We start from the raw sequence: 20,480 nt of genomic DNA, 5'->3' as shown, positions 1-20,480 counted from the left end.
CAATGTAAGGTGAATATATATAAAATAGTTTGGGTATTGGTTCTTAAATTTCTATACCCTTTCCATCTCAATTAAGACATTTCTATTTTAAGTTACTCAATTTGCTTAAGTACTATTTAATTCCAAGATCAAATATTACTATTTTTAAATAATTTCTTTGCAGCAATATTATACAAATTACTTAGTGATGTTGATAAATGACAATGGCTTCTACCTTTTATCCATGCTACCTTCTTGAAAGAAATCTTTGAGTTCTTCCCTATATTCAATGCCATGCAAGTTTTAGAATCAGATTTCTGAATTTACAGATGCTCAAATAATGGCTCATCTCAAAATCTTGTAAATCATTAAAAGAACTTACCTTTTTTAGGGGTTAGCTTAGTAATGTTCAACTTGCCAGCTTTTTTAAACAAGCCTCGGATACCCCCACTTCCTTCTTCACACTCATTGTCTTTGATAGTGGCCTCCAGTGCCAGCCTCTCCTGTTCCAACTTCTCTAATTCATCTGATGATAAAGGAGGCAGAATCAGCTACTTAACTCACAGTAACAAAGTTTGTAGGAACAATCCTATAACCAATGTTAGTATTTCAAATGGCATATCAGTAATAAAATGATTATTCATTCACACAAGTATGATTTTTTTTCTGAAGGATTACTAAAAAAGTAGTGTATTCCAATAAATTGTATTCATAAAGTAATAGCAACTGGCTCAGGAAAAATAGCCCCATATATTAAGCTACAATACATGAAGTCATTGGGTTTTTATTTGTAGATATAAGAGAGACCATTTAATATCCTTCTGCCTGGCATGGTGGCACATACCTATAATCCCAGCAACACAAGAGGCTGAGGCAGAAAGATTGCAAGTTTGAGGCCAGCCTCCGTAACTTAGTGAGGCCCTAAGCAACTTAGCAAGACCCTGTCTCAAAATAAAAAAAAAAATAAAGGGGGTGGGTATGTGGCTGAGTGGCAAAGTGTCCCTGGGTTCAATAACCAGTGCAAAAGAAAAAAAAAAATTCTCTCTATCTATATAGATATTAAGGTCCTCCTTATTTACTGCCATCTAAAAACAAACAACCCAATCCATTCTGTATAAGATCTTCTATACTGTAAGCCACTGATTTACTGACCTAAGCTACTGGGCCAGATGTTTTACAACTGAAAGTGACAGAATTGCAGAAGTCCACTGGGTATATGACAGGTATCTAACAATGCCATCTGAATTGAAACACAAAAACTGGAGACCAAGAGTTAACATAAGATAATCAAATCTCATAATAAACCTCTATGACCTTTGAATACAAATTGCAGAGAAAAACATCCAGCACCAATTGCTTCTGTTAAGTAAAATGCTTTGTGGAATAAGTGACCAAAGTCATAACAATAAAAGCGGAGGTTTCTCTGTGCCTGTCAGAGTTCAGACGCTGGAGTCTGAAACAAGAGTCAAGCTGTGCAAAATTTCCTGCCCAAGGTTTCAGCCCACTCTCTAAGCTTTGATGTTGTGTCTGGCTGCCTTTTATCTTTATTGGATTCTGATTGAAATGAAAAATTCCTCACTGGTATGTAATACGTCGAATCCCTCTTTGACCTCAACCTGCCCTGGACCAAGGTAAATTCGATTTTAAAAGCACTCATGTGACAGTGCTAAACAGAGGACACTTCTTGCTTACACGGGGCAAGGTGGCACTCTTGTCAGATCTCCTCTTCTTATTGCCTGCTGAGAACAGAGACTTAGAAAATGAGCAATGATGCTCCAAGGGAAGGGGTAGAAAACCTAGATTCAGTGTTACAAAACACTGGTAGGGCTTCTGTAAATGTCAACCCTCAGAGCCTGGTGCCTTATCTATCTGTGAAGCGAAGCTATACAAACTCTAGATTTATCAATTATGTACTAACTAAATCTGTCAGGACAGTCACATCCCTAGACGATGCTGTTATTCAGCTACACAGAATTGTCTGGCCCCTTTCCAGGTCTTAGCAATTAATCTTTTGCCAGTGGCACGAGATTTAAGGTCAAATCGCCCATGTGATTTCCCCGAAGCTTCAAAGGTTCTCAAGACCAGCAGCTAGAGAAAACCTGGGAAATTAGGCTGATGGAATTAGAGCACAGACAGGAGTTGCTTACCCCTGATGTTGAAAGGTGAAGACAAGCTGCACTGCAGTGGGGGTCGTGACCCATAATGGTTCTGCAGCTGGCTTTACGTGACATTAGGCAAGTCATTTACTTTTTCTATGCCTCAGATTTTCTATATGTGAAATGGAAAATTGTAACCCTTTCTCACCCCATTAGTTTTGCAAAAAAGAATAAACTACTGTTTTTGCATAACACTTTGGTGCTTCTTAAAGACCAGAGCAATAGCTATATCCTACTGTACATTTATACAACTTCTGGAAATGACCCTATTCGAGCAAAGCAAACGGAGTATTTTCAAAAGCCTGAGAGTTAAGAGCTACTATTTATTATACACTTTGGGGGGTAACAGGGACTGTTGAATTTTATTTCTTCCCAAACAACTCAGAGAGAGTTACTGTTATTATCCTCATTTTGTAGAAGAAGCAACTGAGGCTCACAAAGGTAAAGTAACTCACCTGACATCACCTAGCACATTATAGTGTCCAAAGGCAAAGAGATCAGCTTGACTTCAAATCTATGCTTCCCACCATGACGACCTTCTTGTAGCTAACTACTAGTACTTCACAGTTGTTTGGTTAACTTCCCCCTCTTCATCATTAGATGAACTTAAAACACTTTCAGGAGCAGAGTGTAATGCCAAGCTAATCACCCAAAATGAGAACCCCTCAAACGTGTCATTTTAAAAGGAGGACTCTACAGATGTGGATATATATAGGAAACTGCCCTAGAGCAGCAGCATCTGCAGTCAGACTTTGCTGTCACTGCTCTGACTGCACCCTAGCTGTTACCCAGCCTTCTGGGATATTGCAGGGGCCCAGCTCAGGGTGGTGGGGGTAACCTTTCTGCAATCCTCTGGAAGGTACTTATTTATGAGCTTCTTTGGGGGCAACTGTATGGGCTACCCTGGGGAGGGAGTTCTCTTTTCTTTTTCTGGCAGGCTCTAGCATACCCTGTGATTAGTCACTAATTGCCATGCTCTTTGTCCTCTAGTTTGGACAAAGAAGGAAAAAAGATAAATCCTCTTTTGTAAAGGAGTCAGCTGGCTGAGCAAACTGGGAGCTGCTCCAACAGTTTGCTTGAAGGTATGTCCACAGCCCATCCAGAGCAAACGGAAAGATCCCAGGCCTGAGCAACAAAAGCAAATTTTGCTTCAATGCTTTAGATTCAACAGTTCTCTCAAAGGCTGTAGAGACAGGGGCTGACAGACAAAGTCTACTGTAGAATCTGAAATGACTTGCTTTGCCATCTTGGATTTTCAGATCCACACAGTGGTGTGATTCCCACTTGCACAGTGATTCTGCAAGTTCTTATTAGAGTTAATTCTTAATTATTCACTTTGTAGATGATCTAAGGCCTCCTTCTGTGCACTTCCCACTTTTTCACATTTCAGCGCTAAATAGAAGTGATGTTTTGATTATCTGTTCTTCTGAATTATCTATCTGGTGTAATTTATACCTATGTTTGTATGGGAAATCAAGAGTAAACTTTAAAATGTTTCTTTCAACAGGAATACTGGCCAGTTGACTCACAAAATATACCCTTAATCATGTGGAGAGCAAGCCAAGGGGTAATGAATAGACAGATTATAAATTGATTTCCACTAGGCTGACAAAGATTATTTATTCCATTACTACAACCCTCCCCCATCACTACTGCATTTTAATGTTCAAAAATTATAGAGCATTTTCCACCTAGTGTCTCATTTGATACCTATGCTGGGGTACAGGCAGAGCTGGTGTTAGTCTCTCCATTCTGCTAAAAAGGCAACATGAGCTCAGAGAGTTCAAGTGATTTGTTCAAGGCTGCACAGCTAGTTAACCAAGCCTTGTGCTTCCAAATTTAGTGTGTACCCCTCTTTACTTTCTTCTTCACTGGTAGGCCCTGACCAAACATCTGCTTGTCCTTCTCTCTTTTCAAGATTTTAAGAGACTATCTGAGGTAACAATGGTGGAAGCAAAACTTACATCTTAATGGTCTCTCGCTCCAGAGTGCGTTTCTAACCAGCTTCTTAAATTCAATTCTCAGAGAGAACAAAGAGTGACTCCTGAGCCCTGTCTTGATGCAAATGCCCAAACTGCTTTGAACAGTAGTTACTATATTTTTCAAGTGCTTCATAAATTGATTGTATGATAACCAGTTGGAGTGCCTATATTTTGAAAGTCAATTTCCTTGTCAAAATTGCCTCAAAATGCTCTATCAGTCTTTTGATTTTTAAAACAATTTTTTTTAAAAAAGATGTCTTTTAGAAATGGGCAGCGGCCTCAAATTACCATCTGCTTTAAATCTTAAGGACAGAGAGCAGTCAATTATCTGACAACAGAAGGTAGAGCAAAGAAACCCATTGGGGAATCACATCCTCTCCCACTTTACAGCATCCTTTCTCTTTATTAATTATTAAATCATGATTCTTTCCTTGGTCAATCAACTCAAAGCCATAAATGCCCATATGAATCAACATGCCGAACCCCAGGTGAAGTCTAGTTGAATTGAAGGCAGGAAGCAATCCTGCAGTGGTCGCCTTCCAATCAAGTAATTATTTACTACACTGCCATCTGTCTTTATTTTGCTAAGCCACTCGATCAGACACAGCAGTATCACCGTGCTCTGAGATGGTCATAAATCGTGCAGTACTTACACAGAATACTTGACCACAACATATTGCAAATCACATTTCATCACTTCATTTCCTATCAGTACAATTTGGACTCTTTGTTGTAGTTGGCAAACTTGCTAAATACCCCTGGGAAGTGAATAATATGAAATGCTGCATTTTTTGTGTGTTGTCAGAAAATGAATTAATTTATTAAGAGAAACTATCAGTCATCAATATCAGGGGAGATGCAGCTGTGTACAAGTTAGGATGTTATGTGCACTGATCTTATTTATATGAAAAGTTATCCTTTTCATATAAGCCTGTGACACGGCATAGAAATAATTGTCATTAGTGGGTAAATTACCTATAAAGCTGATTTCTATTCACTGCTTTATTAACTACAGTATATGGGTGCTCTGCATTGCTAATATTTCCTTTAAATTATAATCTGTGATGACACTGTTGTGCCTGCATTGGAAAAGCTATGATGATAATCATTAACATAGTATAATGCAATACTTAAGATTTATCAGGCTCTTATTAAGCCCTATATTACAGCATAATATAATGAAACACAAGCTTATTTCTTCCAATTCAAAATCTAAAATGAGATTTGGGTCATAAATTGCACAAACTTCAAAATAATGCGTGGAACTGCAGTGTGGAGTTAATTTCTATCATTATTCTGTTGTTTTTCCTCATGTTCTTCATTTATTTGTGTAACATTGCTTTTTCTTTTGTTTACCCTCAATAGTTGTTACTTATAATTATTTTATTAGCATCTGACTGTATTTTCCCTTTCTTGACTAAGAAGCAGAAATATTTCAAACATCAAAGTTGATTTAAATAGGATACCTCCCTTGGGAAATAAAAAAGGGATGCAGTTCACTGCCAGGGTTCTTTAAGAAATGCCACAAAATTTGGTGGCTATGTTGCATTATGGAAATAAATTGATGGTGTATTTTGGTGAATTTGTCAAAATTGCCTCAAAATACTCTATCAGTCTTTTGGTTTTTAAAATTTTTTTTTTTTATTATGAGGGGTGGGAGTAATATTTGTCAGCTACATTGCATCTTTCACTTTGAAGAAATCAATATGATATTCAAAGCAAATGTTCGATCTAAATACAAATAGTTTGTTTTTCATTCTTATTTTTTAGATGGAAAAGCATTATAGCACAAAAGCCAGAAAAAAATTAAAATAAAAAGTAGGGAGGTGATAACAGAGCAGGTTTCTGAATATTAGATTATGTTATTACCCTCCAAGTCAGTTCTGTCTTACCAGAGACAGGCAGCCCTCATGGTAGACGTTTGAAGGAGTACATGAAGACAGTCTTGCCCTATGCCCACATCTCAGATATCACCATTGCCTCTCATTACGGAAGTCATCACTATCTCTAGCTCTCTTTCTTAAAAGGTAGAATAGCAGCTTCAAACAGACAAAGGTCTGGTTTCCAGGTTTACGCACAAATCTGCCAATCTCATCATCAACGCTCACTTCCTTTGCTCCAATTTTAGATGAAGCATTTTTCTTTGTTCCTTGGACCAACTCTTCTCTTCATGCCTTTCTCTTGATTACCTCTTTCTCTTGAATCTTACTCCATTTCTCCCCTCTATCTTTAATCTCTGTCACTCTCTTGTGCCCATTTCCACTATCTGGACACATGCTAGGTCTCCCGCTTTAAGGTCTATAGATCTCCCGTAACAAACCACCTCAATCTCATTCCTCCCCTTACATCCTACCTTCTCAAAATGTTTGGTTGCAGTCATAATTCTCTGTTTAGTTATCTCATAGTCTCTCCTCAACCCACTGTGAAACGGGTGCTGACAATATTTCTCTAGAGAAGCTGCTCCCTCCCCTGCTTCTTCTTTGGGGCCCTTTTCAAATGCCTTGGAGCTCTCAAATACACACACTCTGGCTCTATTTTTCAGAATTATGGTTTCAATATCCACCTTTTCTATGATGTCCCCTTAGTTAATTTGCTAGAACTGCTATTAAAAAATACCAAATATTGGGTGATTTAAACAATCAAAATTAATTTTCTCATAGTTTTGGAAGGTAGAATTCCAAGATCAAGGTGTCCACAGAGATGATTTCTCTCTGAGCACTTTGCCTGGCTTGAAGGTGGCTACCGTCTCACCATGTAAGGACATGGTGACTCTTACGTTTGTCTCCTACACTCTTTTTATAATGACCCTAGTAATACTGAATTAGGGCCTACTAACATGACCTTGTTTTACCTTAATAACATCTTTAAAAAACCCCATCTCTAAATAGAGTCACATCCTGAGGTACTACGGTTAGAACTTCTACATGAATTTGGTGGAAGGGGGCTGGGCCTGGGTCACAATTTAGTCAGTAACATTTGAATCTGCATTTTAGACTCAGTTTATTTCTTTGAGACTGGGACTATTAACTGCCCAGTGGACACTTGCAGCAGGTTTTCCCATAGGATACTGTCTGAAATTGCACCAGGTATCTCATTAACCTTGCTTTTCCTCTTGTGTTCCCCATCTCTATCCGTACTCCCACCACTCACTCACTCAGCCAAGGACTTTTTCTTCCCTCCTCCCTTTCCTGTTTCCTACACATCCAATCAATTCCTCATGTTGCTCTTCTTAACTCTGAAATATTTCTCAATTTTGTCCTTTTCTCTCCATCTCTATGGAGGCATCTGTAGTTCAAGCTGTTGCCTTGGTCTGGATGTGAGTTCTCCTCCAAAAGTTCACGTGTGAAACAATGCAAGAAAGTTCAGAAAATAAATGATTGGAGTACGAGAGCCTTAACCCAATCAGTGAATTAATCCCCTGATGGGATTAACTGAGTGGTGACTGGAGGTAGGTGTGGTGTGGCTGGAGGACGTGGGTTAATGGGGGCATGGCTTTGGGCTATATATTTGTATTTGGAAAATGGAGATCTCTTCCTCTGCTCTCTGATCATCATGTGAGCGGCGTCCCTCCACCATTTCTTCTGCCAGGTTTTTCTGCCTCACATAGAGCCCTGAGGAATTGAGTTGACTTTCTATGGACTGAGACCTCTGAAACTGTGAGCCCTCAAATAAACTTTTTCTCCTCTACAATTGTTCTGGTGGGTCTTTTAGTCATAGCAGCAAAAGAGCTGACTAAAACATTCTCTCACTTTGATTATTGCAGAAATCATTTTTATATGTCTCTCTGTTTCTGTTCTAATCCTCTTTGAATCATGTGCCATATAACTGAAAGACTATGAACTCTAACCCATGTTGGACCATATTACTCCCTCCCTTAAATCTCTTTGATAGTCCTCATTATCTACGGAATATGGCCCACATTTTTTAAGATGACAAATGAAGCTTTTAAAGTCTGGATCCTCTTTATGGGGGGCAGCCTCATATTTCATTATTGTCTACTTCATATGCTTTTCACTTCAGTAACAGGAATCTGTCTCTGGTTGCCCATGTATCCCATTCTGCCGTACTCTCATGTCTAACCTTTACTGATGCTCTCCTATTTGCCAAGAATGCTGTTCCCAAACCCTCTCTTTGTTTTTCTCTCCCTCAACATTGCCTAATTATCTCTGACTCAACCTGTAATTCTCAAATCAAACATCCTCCTTTCAGCCTTTCAGGGGCTAACTCCCACCCTCCTTAATGCTTTATTTATACCTATTATCCATTACCCTTACTAGGATGTGAGTCTCCTGGGGGTACAGACCAAGTTATTAATCTACCCAGCATCTTCACCTACAGTATGCCTACCACATAATACATACCCCAAAATATCCTCATATCTTTGTGTCATATCATCAGTGGGCTCTATTTTAAAGTTCAGTTAAAGAGATGAATTCATGATCTGTCCTAATTTTTTAGTAATTCTTTGAATATGTTCTTTATTTCAAACACAAAGAGGGTATGTTTAAAATCTGAGACTAAACAAGTATACCAAATTCTCTACAGGGAAAAAATAGTCACTAATCTGAATTAGTGTTTCTGCCTCTGACTTAGATTAGTGATTCACAGCATGATACATTCAGACTCATTTCCATGTTAGCTACACACCAGTTCATAGACTCTTAAAAGGAAAATATATGTTTTTCTGAGGAAGGAATTAATCTTCATTTTCTAAAACATCTTGCAGAAATTAATTTGGCAGGCTATTTTACTGAAGGTGCTATTTTCCTTGATGCTGGCTTTGTGGTTTTGTGATTAAAAAAAATTGATGACTACCCTAAATTATCCTACATTTATGATTAACAGGGCAAAGGCCACTTGTGTTAAAAGTGGGAAAAACACTGGGGAAGTGTGCTCACATGAATCAGCCCAGAATTGAAGTCTGGGATTTTGTCCATATTGTGTACTGTTCTTTCCCCACCACCTAGAACAATGTCAGACGCATAGTAGGTGTTTACTAAATATTTGTTGATTGAATAAAGAAGGTAGGTACATACCTTGCACCTGAAGAACCTGAGAGATGTCAAACCCTTGGCTGATTCTGACTATGACCACGCCAATCTCAAAGTCAAAGGCATCACTGAAAGAAGAAGCAAAGTTGTTAGTGTTTTAAATGGCTCCTCTAATATTCAAGCTTTGGAATATTATTAAATTTGCATTTTAGCTGGTGTGGTAGTTCACGGTAACTGCAGGTAATCTCAGGGGCTTGGGAGGGTGTGGCAGGAGGATTGCAAGTTCAAAGCCAGTCTCAGCAACTCAGCAGACCTTGTCTCAAAAAATAAACAAGGGCTGAGGGTGTGGCTCCGTGGTTAAGTGCCCCTGAACTCAATTCCTGGTACCAAACAAACAAAAACAATCCCTTGCTTCTAGGATTTTGATATCATGAAACCATCAAAATTCACTTTAGAATTCAGCCAAAAGCTGATGCTTCTTCTCTTTGTTTATTCTCCTCTTCTACTTTTAAAAAATACATTCTGGGTACAGGTAACCAAATCATTAACTCTGCAACCAACTCAAATAGTATTAGTAACTAGAATTTTGCATAAGAGTCTGTCACATACTTTTAATATAACTAAATCTTTTATAAAGTGAGCAAAACAATCACTGATATATTTAGAACAGAGTGTTTACTGGTTGCAAAGAACCTTTGAAATTCTTAGCCTCCCTCCCTTTCATGAGGATTACATTTCTGGCACCAAGTTCATAGGTAAAAATCTCTCCAGTTCCTCCAAGGAACTTTTTTCCATTGACTCTGGACAAGTCATTTGAAGCAATACTTTTCACGGCAATCTGAGACAGTTGAAGATGGTTTTTGTGCCTTCTCTATATCCAACCCAGTGAGATTAGACCATCTGGAAGAGAACTGAAGGCTCCTTCCTTTATCTCTGCTCTTGTAGCATATGTTTCTACTGGTTGAAAATATGGAAGAAGTCAATTAATCATTTGAGTCATCTAAAATTTTTTTCTGTGGGAGTTTCCTTGTTCAATCTTCTATTGAGCTGAAACCCAGAATCTTTTACCATTGGCAACCTTCTCTCAGAAACAATGCAGCTTGTGATTGTCTCACCATATGCAAACAGGTTTCCAATAAACAAAGTCAACCTAAATATTCAGACAATGTTACAAATAAGTTCAAGGCAATATAAGTATCCACTCAAATTTTAAACTATAGATGATATTCATTTAACAAAACAGGTTAATTCTAACACAATTTGCCACAAAGTGAATTCCACACAAACAAATCTTGGTTCTAACCATGCTTGATTATTAAAAAAAAAAAAAAAAAAAAAGACAATGTGCCTCACAAAATATCTTTGGATTCTGTGTTAGACAGAATAATGTCCCCTCCCCCAAGGATGTTTTAACCCCTGGAATCTTTAAATCTATTCCTTACATGTCAAAAAGGACTTGGCAGATGTGATTAGATTAAGGACTTTGGCTGGAGAGATTATCATCAATTACCTGGGTGAGCCAACTATGGTAACAAGCGTAGTTAAAAATGAAATTAGGAGGCATAAGTGGAGGTTAGAATAATGAGATGCAACCGGGATTTAACAGTCATTGCTGAGTTTGCAGATTGAAGAAGGAGACCATGAACCACCCCTTCAGGTGGACAACGCTTAGAGCTGAGAAGCCAAGGAAAAGAATTTGTTCTAGAGCCTCCTGAAGGGAACAGAGCCCTGTCCACACTTTGATTTTGGTACACGAGGCCAAAAACTGTGTGGTATTAAGCTGATGAAGTTGAGTTAATTTGTTAAGGTGACCTAAAAACTAAAAGAGATTCTAATTAAAATTAACCCATACTTAAGAATGTTTATATAGACACTTAAAATCTTTTATTCAAAGAAAAATGATAAAAATACCACACCCATGTAACAGTAGCCTGGTGTTAACAATAACACTATACTATACTTTAATCAACCAAAAAATCAGAAAAGGAAATGCAATACAGAAATGCATGATTGTCCTCCTTGTATGTTAACCCCAATGCTGTGTTAGTGAAGTCCTTTAACTTTACCAACACAGGCAGGTTTACACTAGTACAGATGTGAACTACCTTAATATTGAATTTTATTACCAAGAAGACTAATTACTAATTTGTTGTAAAAGCCAGAAGCCTCCTTGGTTCAGTGATATGGGTTCAGTAGGTCAACTGCGTTTTGGTCCCTTTGGTGTCTTAGAATGTTTGGGATGGCAGGGAAGTTGGAAGACAATCTCAAATAATTTTGCATCAAATAATGAACTCCTTGAATACACACATTTCTTCTTATTTGCTTTTTTGTTCTCTCTATCCCTTTTGTTCTCTCAGGTATATATGAAATTTCACTGAGGAATCTGGATAATCAAAGGGCAGATCCAATCCATTTGCAAAAATGTTCCACAGGTGACTGATTGTGATTCTAAATATATCAAAATTCTGTTTGCTGGGCTGAGGCTGTAACTCAGTGGTAGAGTGCTTGCCTAGCACATGTGAGGCACTGTGTTCGATCCTCAGAGCCACATAAGAATAAATAAATAAAATAAAGGTATTGTTTCTATCTATAACTAAAAAAAAAATTAAAAATTCTGCTTGCTGATTCTGGAGAAATTCTGATCCCAAACTCCTGGATTAGCCATTACCTACTGAATTTAAGAGTACCAGCAGGAGCCAGAAGGCAGCCTATGAATTACAGGCTGTATATGTTGGCATACAATGTATTTAATATATAGGTGCCTTACATTAGAAAGACTGTTGAGTGAATTTGTTTGGTCAGTAATGCATATAATTTCAGAAGATGAAAGCTAGTTTCCTATGATTCTTTTCAATAGAACTCAGAATGCTTTTGTTATAAATTTGCCTGAAATGATGACAAAATGCAGAGCTCATTACATGCTATTTTTGAAGGGGTGAGGATTTCTGCCTCGTGTGGAGTGGATGTCTAGGTGCAGCTGAACCTCTTAGGTATGAAGTCAGAGCCTGTCCTGATCCCAGACACAGGAAACCTTCCACTGTTATTGTTGACGCAAAAGATGGCTGGTAGGCATCTCTCACATTGCCCCTCTTGTCTGATTATGTATTTTCATGCCTAGAGTAAAGGTTCAGTTTTCTAGAGTGCATCTCTCTGTATTTGTGGCCTTTGTTTCTCTTACTCAAAAGAAGAAACCAAGCCAGGTACTATGTGGATGTCCATGAACTTCTGGAGGCTACATAGCATTGAGTCATTGTGTTTGAACTTTAAGTTTGTATGATTCTGGTTTGGAAGCTCACCTTGGTTAATTACTAAACTGTGATTTTTTTTTCCCACCATATTACTTAATTTTTACAGTATCTTTCCTTATATAATGGGAACAAGAATAGTACTTATTTCAAAGGTTTCTTAGGAGAATTAAATAAGAAAGTCCAAGTTAAAGATGTCAGCCTGGAGCTTGCTTGTCTTTTCAGGTCTATCATTATTTTTCTCCCAAGATTCTTGAAATGTTTGGCTATTAGTTGTCACAAACCATTTAAAACTCACATTCCTTACATAAAGCAATGCTGCTACCTGGTAGCAGAAGCACCTGGCATATGTGATTTCTCTATCAACAGAGAGATCTGGGGCTCTGAGATAGTGAACACATTATACAAAGCGTAGAACATGATGTCTGAAATGAGTTCAACAGCCAATCCCAGATTCCAGGTGTTCTGAAGGAAAAATTTCTTCCTTTTCTCACTGTCTTTTGCTTTTAATCTTGTAAATAGACTTTAAGGTTGTAGCTCTAAACAGTTACCTTTTTCTTTGACACACGCTACCCTTCTCCCTCCAGCCTCCTGGGACATTCTGAGTCTCTCCAGTTCTTATTGGTGGTGTTTTTGTTTTTAACTTTGGTAAATAATTGAAAGGACCAGGAGCAAGTGCTCTTTTCAGACAATTTAATCTGGCACAAACAGTGTTCTGTGCAGTATAGGTTATGTACTACCCTGGTTAGTGCATTATAAACAAGAACTCTTCCTGAAAGCCATCACTTACTGTATGATTCCCACGTAGTTCTCAATCTCTGCCAAGGGAGCTTTCCTCCAGTTTTTTTTATATCCAATCACCAGAGTGTTTGGCTTCATTCTTCCTAAGCCTGAGGCCTAAACAGAGGACATAAACACATGGGCAATCCTACTGCACCAGGAAACTACCACTACAAATGAAAAATAATGTCCAAAGAGCACTGAAGTAATGTTCTGAAGATTCTGAAGATTAGATTACATTTTAGTGCATGTCCTTCATGCCCGTACCCAAGCATAAAATAGAAAGATTAGTTCTAAATCATCTCAGCCATAAATGGATTTTAGATGACAGAAATGTAGCTTTTCTAAATTAGCAGTCATTTGCATTTCTTCTGACACACTCATTAAAATGGTTCAATAATTTAAAATCAAGTAAGGGCCAGTTTAACTGTTGGTATGCATGTTATAACTTAGTGGTTCAAAGCTCATTTCCACCTGTTATATCCATAATGTCATTAGCAATAAAATTCATGTTTGGGAAATTCTTATATACAAGGATCACTGAAACCTCTCATATTATTTATTGAAGAATGACTGAACTTTGTTTCCAAAATCTAATCCTCTTGCATGATGATATCATTAGTAGTTACATTCCACATTAGATATTTCATTTCCCCCCCATTAGATGACAGGATATGGCTCCCAGTTAATCAGATTTAATTTGGCAATATTATCAAGTGTCTATTAATTGCAGAGTGGTATGTTAGGTGCTGTGAGAGAATAGTGCAATATCTTCATTGGCATTAAGGAACTTAGAATAAGGTGGAGGAGACAAGATATGCACAAATAATTGTAATATAAGTATAAATGTAGAAGGGACTGCTAAGGAAGCCAAAGGAAGAAAACTTGAATTCCAGCCAACGATGCACAGGCAGATTCATGGAAGAAGTGGCATTTGCTTTGAGTCTTGGAGTTTGGTTAGATGTTGACCAGTAAAGATAAGGACAGCAGTAGGAGTAAAGAAGGCCATTCTGGTACGTGGGAAGAGTTAGAGAAATGACTAGAGTTGGACATTTTTAAAGAGATAGTAGTAAGAGGAAAAAGATGGGTACTAAGGGAGGGTCCCTGAATCAAGCTTTGCCTCCAATGCATTTGGTATACTGCTCTTAGAAATGCACAGATAGCCCAAGAGTTCCTTGGAGCCATTTGTTTTGGCCCTTGGCACATATACAGCAGTATGGATATTGTCTTTTCCATAGCTACAGTCTGGGGATATGGTCATCTGCACTGTAACTTCTTAGATACAAAGAAAACTTTATTCAAAATGTTGTAATTGGCAGTGTTTAACTTCAGTGCCACTCAGTCTTGCCCTTTTGGCATGACCCCTCTGTACTCCACCTTGATTTAAAGAAATTCATGTGAATTTATGCATGCTCAGATTTTTTATCATTCATTCTGGACTAATCTAAGAATCCTTTTCCATGCCTATGTCTTTTGTCTCCCTGCTCTTATTCTATACCTGCTTGTAGTCCCATTCCTGGTTGAAAGTTTTTATCATTTTACAAATATTCTGTCGTTACTTTATATTAAATGTATAACCTTCTCAATATATTTAGCCAAGAGCTACTGCAAAGTAATTCATTACTGAAAGAAAAATCAGCATTTTGCAACAACACCTATTTCCATGCTTTAGCAAATTAATAACAGACGAAAAGAAGCTTATTGTGGATAACAGGCCTTTTAGAAATGACTTCTCTGCATGTACAGCTACTTTACAATTGCTCTTTGAGTGCATTGGAGTCAGAAATGCATCAAATGCCCTTAATCTCCAAAATATTATTGCTTAACAAGTATTTTCTTTTTCCTTGCCCACATAAGCATCAGAGTAACCTGGATGCATTCTTGAATTCTGACACTCCTAACTGGCAACTCTGAAAGTCAAACACTCCATTTGGTATCCATACTGTGGGGTTTTTCAATTGTATTACAGTCAAAACGTTTAGCAAGCCAAGCCCTACACTTCTGAGAGTCTCTTGGATTGTTTTTAGGATTTTTTTTTTTTTTTGCACTCTACACTGCAGAGATGGGAACTATGGAAAGATTTTATGTACTTACTATGGAAGAGGTAAAGAACGAGATGGAAAAGGGAAGAGAGAGGGGGAAAATGTGGATAACTGTGGGCTTTTATGTTGCGCTATAGAGATTATTACATTTTATTCAATATTCTGGAAATAATTCAGGTGGATAGGGAGATTTTCCACCCTGATCACCATGCATTTATTTAGTTGAGTCTAGCAGCTGCCCTCACACCATTTGCAAAAAAGAAAAAGAAAAGAATGCCTGACTTGAGCACTGCAATATGCAGTATGAGATGCAAAAATAGTTTGAAGTTTTAATAGGATCCTGAATGTCGTCAACCACCAGAACAAATTTACATTTCAATAAGTATGGGGATAGAATGTGTGCCGGTGGCCAAAGGCAACCTCGGTTTCTGTTTCCAGTGTATCTTTCCTAGTTCACTGTAGAACCTCTCGGCTTTTGTTCTAGCTTTGTCTATCCCCAGGAACTCGGAATGAATTCCTTACCCAGCTGCATTAATCTCTGATGCTGGGCTGCCTGACCGCAGCCATTTGCTTCAGGAGCTTCATTAACATGGAATGCTAATTATCTTTTGTCTCTGTGCTCATTCCCTCAGTGCTAGCCTTACCTGAAGGAGACTTCGGACACCATCTCTGAAGCAGTCTGCTGCCACTGCGGCATAGAAAGCCTTGATTTTGTTCTTTATAAGCCAGGCCTGTTTTTTAGCCATGCCACTGTTCATCTCCTTAACACACAGCTTGCGAGGTCCCTGTACGACACAATGAAATATTGGTTAGAAGTCTGCTATTGTACATCACACTGCTGTTGTTTTTCTAAAGGACAAAAATAGCTAGCAATGCCCTGTTGAGTTAAGAAATGCGGAAGAGGGAAAAACACCTCCCTAAACAGAGTTCACATGGATTCAACCTTTTAGAGAGGACCTGTGTTGCTCACGTTCACTTTCCACCCAAAATGTCTAAGCTTATTAACACCTGCTTAATTAACTGCATCATACTGAAAGAAAGAGAAAGCAGAGGGCATCATGACACTTAAGAAAATACTCCAAATGTGATTGAAGAGGCTCAGGATAAATGCATAATTCAACCTTTGACTCCATAGAGGGAGCCACTTTTAGTAACACCAAAGAAATCTCAGCTAGAGCCCCGTTTTAAGAAATGGACAGAGCTCTTGGGAATTGGACCATGGTGAGCTGCAAATCCTGTCATGAACTGCACATCTTGATAACTCTGTTAGGCTGAGGCGTTGCTTTTTTTGTGTGTGGCAAGAATACCCTTGTACCACTTTTCCCTGTATAATGTTGACAGGCTTCTACTCAAATGTATTCACATTTCCTTCTCACTCAGTGAATGTGGTGGGAACAAAAGTTCACATATCTAGGTCACAAGAAAAGCAGAAAAGGTTAAGAGACAAGGAGGCTTATTGTAATGGTAGTGAAGGCATTTCATAATTTCAAGATTTTTAACTAAATTTTTATTCTTGTTTCTCCTTCCTTAAAGGTCCAAGCTAGCTTTTTTTCTTCTTATGTTTCATTTCAATTCAAATGGCATTTCCGAGTAATCTACCCTGTGCCCCATAGACAAATCTATTATTTTCGTGAAAATTTTTTCAATTCATAGAGAGATTTGTGTTTTGTTCAGATGTCTTAGATTTCATATGAGTCTCTTGGGATCTTGATGAAGCACAGGCTTAGGTCTGAAAAGGGCTCAAGATCCTGCATCTCTAACAAGGTTCCAGGTCAAGTGACTGCTGCCAGTCCTTAGGCCACACTTGGAGCGACAGTCTTAGAAGGACTTTGATGGGAGACAAAAGGCATGAGGATAATATATGAAAAAGAGTCCAGGCTTTGTAGACAGACAGAACTGGTCTAAAAATCTAAGCTTGGCCATTTGGAGGTAATTGATTATTTCTGAGCTTTGAAATTTTATTCTAGACATGGGGATAAACTCCCTTTCTTTCATGATTTAAGTAGTAATAATAAGATACCTACTCTCTCTGGGAGGTGATAGATGCTTGTCCAAACTGATATGTATGATCTTAAATGAATGTTCACAATCTCATTGGAGCCCCAGACTTAGTGGTAACTTACCACTGTGTTTGTTCAATTTTGAAGCTAAAAAGACACTGAATGTGGGTTCAGAATTGGCTCCAAAATTGACTGGCTGAAACCTTGGTTGTGCCATTTGTTCCCTCTTGAACTATGTTCTGTTATTTATGAAAATAAGGCAACTGCCTAAGTCCTCGCTGCCCCATGTGCCAGGCCATCTACATGTTGCTATTGAGCTTTTGAAATGTGCCCAGTCCACACTGAGACATATTCAAAGTTTAAAATACATACTGGATTTTGAAGCCTTAGTACAAAAAAAAAAAAAAAAAAAAAAAAGAATGTAAAATATCTCAAAATTTCTATGTTGGTTGCATATAGAAATAATATTTTGGATGCACTGGGTTAAATAAATTATTAAAAAAAAATTAACCATTTCTTTTTACCTTTTTGATTGGCCACTAGAAAAATTTTAAAAACACAATGTGTCACATATTATGTTTCCTTCTTTTTTTGGTGGGGGAGCAGGAACCAGAAATTGAACCCAGGGATACTTTACCACTGAGCTATATCTCCAGTTTTTTTTTAATTTTTTATTTGGATGTTGATAAATTGCTGAGGATCTTGCTAAGTTACCCAGGCTGGCTTCAAACTTTCAATCCTCCTGCTTTAGCCTCCTGTATTGCTAGAATTACAGGCACGTACCACTGCGCCCAACTAATATTCTGTTTCAATTGGATTAAATTCTTTATGTGCTTAATTATTTTCCAGAATATTTTCTAGAACCTACCAATTTTCCAATTATTGATTTATATTAAAGTTAAAAAACAAAAACCTTCACGGAAGATAAAAAATGCAGAGGCATAGGGAGGATAGTTACTGAACCAGAAGGCCGAGACTAAAGAAAGGTATGTCATTATGGATCAAATTTGGCTCAGGTCTCCAGACTGTTGATGCATTTTGAACCACCAGTCCTTTCTTGGGCAATCTAGACTCCACCTACTACAAATGAAAGAAAGCATATTTTACTGAGGGAAGTTCAACAGTAACAAAAACCATTGGAGTGAAGAATCACCAATAGCTAAGAAAGACGTTGGGCCATCAGGATATTGAGTGGGACCTCGATGACTCTGAACCCCTGGGGAAAATGGCATTTATTTAAATAAATACAGTCTAATGTATGTCTGTTAGTATTATAAAAATGTAGATTAAACATTAATTGTGACAAGAAGATTTATTTTAATGACTAAGTTTCCCCTACTGAGAAGTCATAAAAATATTTCATGCAGAATCTCTTTTTGCTAAAAGCAATTATAATATCTTCCTAGCACACTAACGTGTAGCGAGGCTGCAGTGCCAACGTAGTAAGGATAAAACAAACTAACAACTAGAGGAGACATACTGGAATACAGTTATTCATCATTCAAATATGTGATACTCCCTAAAATGGATTTCCCCACCCAATTAATGTGTTACAGAGATTAGCTTCAGCTGGCATAGAAAACAGGAACACATAAATTAATTCAGGATTTGAACAAAGAAACTTTTAAAAATGTTGTATATATTATAACTTGGACAATAATTTGAAAAGGAGTAAAGAATTTCTAATTATTGAGTCCAGAAGAATCTGATGTGACACTGCTTCAAATAAGTGAATATTATGAAAAAGGGTTTTGCAAAGGAGTTCCAACACCATTAGGATCAAATAGAGGAATGTAGGCCAAGTGCAATGTTCTTTCCAACTTTTATTTCTTAAAACATTGAGAGTCTTATTTGTCTGTCTTTTTTTGTCATTGTTTCTCTGGTTGGAACTGTGAAAAAGAGAATTTTTCCCTTTCTGATTTGGTCCATTTTTCATCTCGCCATGCATCCTAGTGCCCATTCATAGGTCATTTCATTCCTTCTGTATTTGGTCATGTCACTATTTTATTAACATCATGACAGAGAGTCACTGACAAAAGGAGAATAGATGCATCTCAAAAGAATGCATTTTCTTCTTGGTGGGCGTGAAGGTTGTGATTAGGAGAAGATTGAAAACAGAAGAAAAAACATGAATTTCGGTTTCCCCAGGGTTATCCGGGCTCAATTGTCTTCCATTATGCCATAGAGTGAGAAGATGGTTGAGTTTTCTTGAGAACTTCTCAAAGAGAAAATTCAAAGAGAGCTTTGGATTTTATTAAAGGATTTTATAATTTTCAGAAAAAGAAAAAGAGGGTAACAGCAGAGGTGAAACATTAAGAGGAGGTCTACTTGAGGAAACTCGTCAAAAAACATCTTTTTTCCTCCTTCACAATGGGAAGACAGGATAATCAAAGTTACAGCAGTATTAAAGAGTAGGGAAAATAGGAACCAAAATAGTTTTGCATCCTGGCACACAGATGTGAAATAAAGAGAAAAATATCCATAAAACTCACATACATTGTTGCTGGAGATAGAGAGCCACAAGTCTACCTGGTGATAAAGGGGACTTGAGTTTGATCTGTACTGGTTATTTCATTTCAAAAGGATAAAAGTGTCAACCATTCTTAAGTAGGAGAGGTGGAATGGTTCCCTGTAATTTTATGTTGTTGAACCATATAAAGTTGCTGGCATAAACAGTTTTGATCAACAAAAATGTAAGTTTTGTGTGATTCAGTCTGTCATTTTTCTTACTGTTTTAAAATAAAAAATAGAAGTGATCTTGGATAAAAATCTTTATTTTTTAGCCACTAGCATGTCACAGTGTATGTGGTTAAAAAAAAGTGTATATATATATATATATATATATATACTGTAATAGAGACAAAAGTCCTCTGCAATTTTAAGACAGACACAATTTAGAAAAGAGGTGAATGGTACTTTTTTTTTTTTTTTGGCAAGAATGATTTTATCTGATTTGTATTTTCAATCCGAAATCAACTGACTCAACTTTCATTGTACAAAAGCAGCTGTTTCTTATCTGTTGTTCAAAAGAACACTGTCTTGATGTAAAACTGAGAGGTAGATAAGTGAAGGACTGCTGATCTCTGTCATGTGATGCCTTCTTGCACAGGACAGTGCAGTGCGAGCTAATCCCACCTGATTTTAGGACAGAGCACAGTGTACCAGAGAGTTAAGGGGATATAAACTCAAAGTAAATTATTTGTAATGATTGGCTGCAGTATCTCTCTATCGACTATGAATGACATAAACACAGAAACTAATTGAAAAAAGTACATATGTTTGTCATGGTACATAGGGTGGAATTG

The 20,480-nt window shown here is 37.6% G+C and overlaps 1 protein-coding gene across 4 annotated transcripts in view; it reads right to left on the bottom strand.

Moving 5' to 3' along the window:
* Positions 1 to 20,480, bottom strand: part of Slc12a1 (solute carrier family 12 member 1) — an 85,033-nt gene that overhangs the window by 16,754 nt on the left and 47,799 nt on the right. For all 4 annotated transcript variants that reach the window (XM_046460871.2, XM_046460869.2, XM_046460870.2 and 1 more), the window contains exons 18-21: positions 15,820 to 15,960; positions 13,144 to 13,250; positions 9,154 to 9,236; positions 362 to 505 (exon numbers count right to left, since the gene is read on the bottom strand). In XM_046460871.2, the coding sequence (XP_046316827.1) occupies positions 362 to 505; positions 9,154 to 9,236; positions 13,144 to 13,250; positions 15,820 to 15,960 (475 nt within the window). The remainder of the gene's footprint in view (positions 1 to 361; positions 506 to 9,153; positions 9,237 to 13,143; positions 13,251 to 15,819; positions 15,961 to 20,480) is intronic.

Source organism: Marmota monax, unplaced genomic scaffold (genome assembly GCF_021218885.2).
Source record: "Marmota monax isolate L192 unplaced genomic scaffold, Marmota_monax_Labrador192_F-V1.1 WCK01_AAM20220418_F8-fsc00001, whole genome shotgun sequence".
Taxonomy (NCBI): Eukaryota; Metazoa; Chordata; class Mammalia; order Rodentia; family Sciuridae; genus Marmota; species Marmota monax.
The sequence above is the reverse complement of the archived record's forward strand: the minus strand, read 5'-3'. Positions and strand labels throughout refer to the sequence as shown.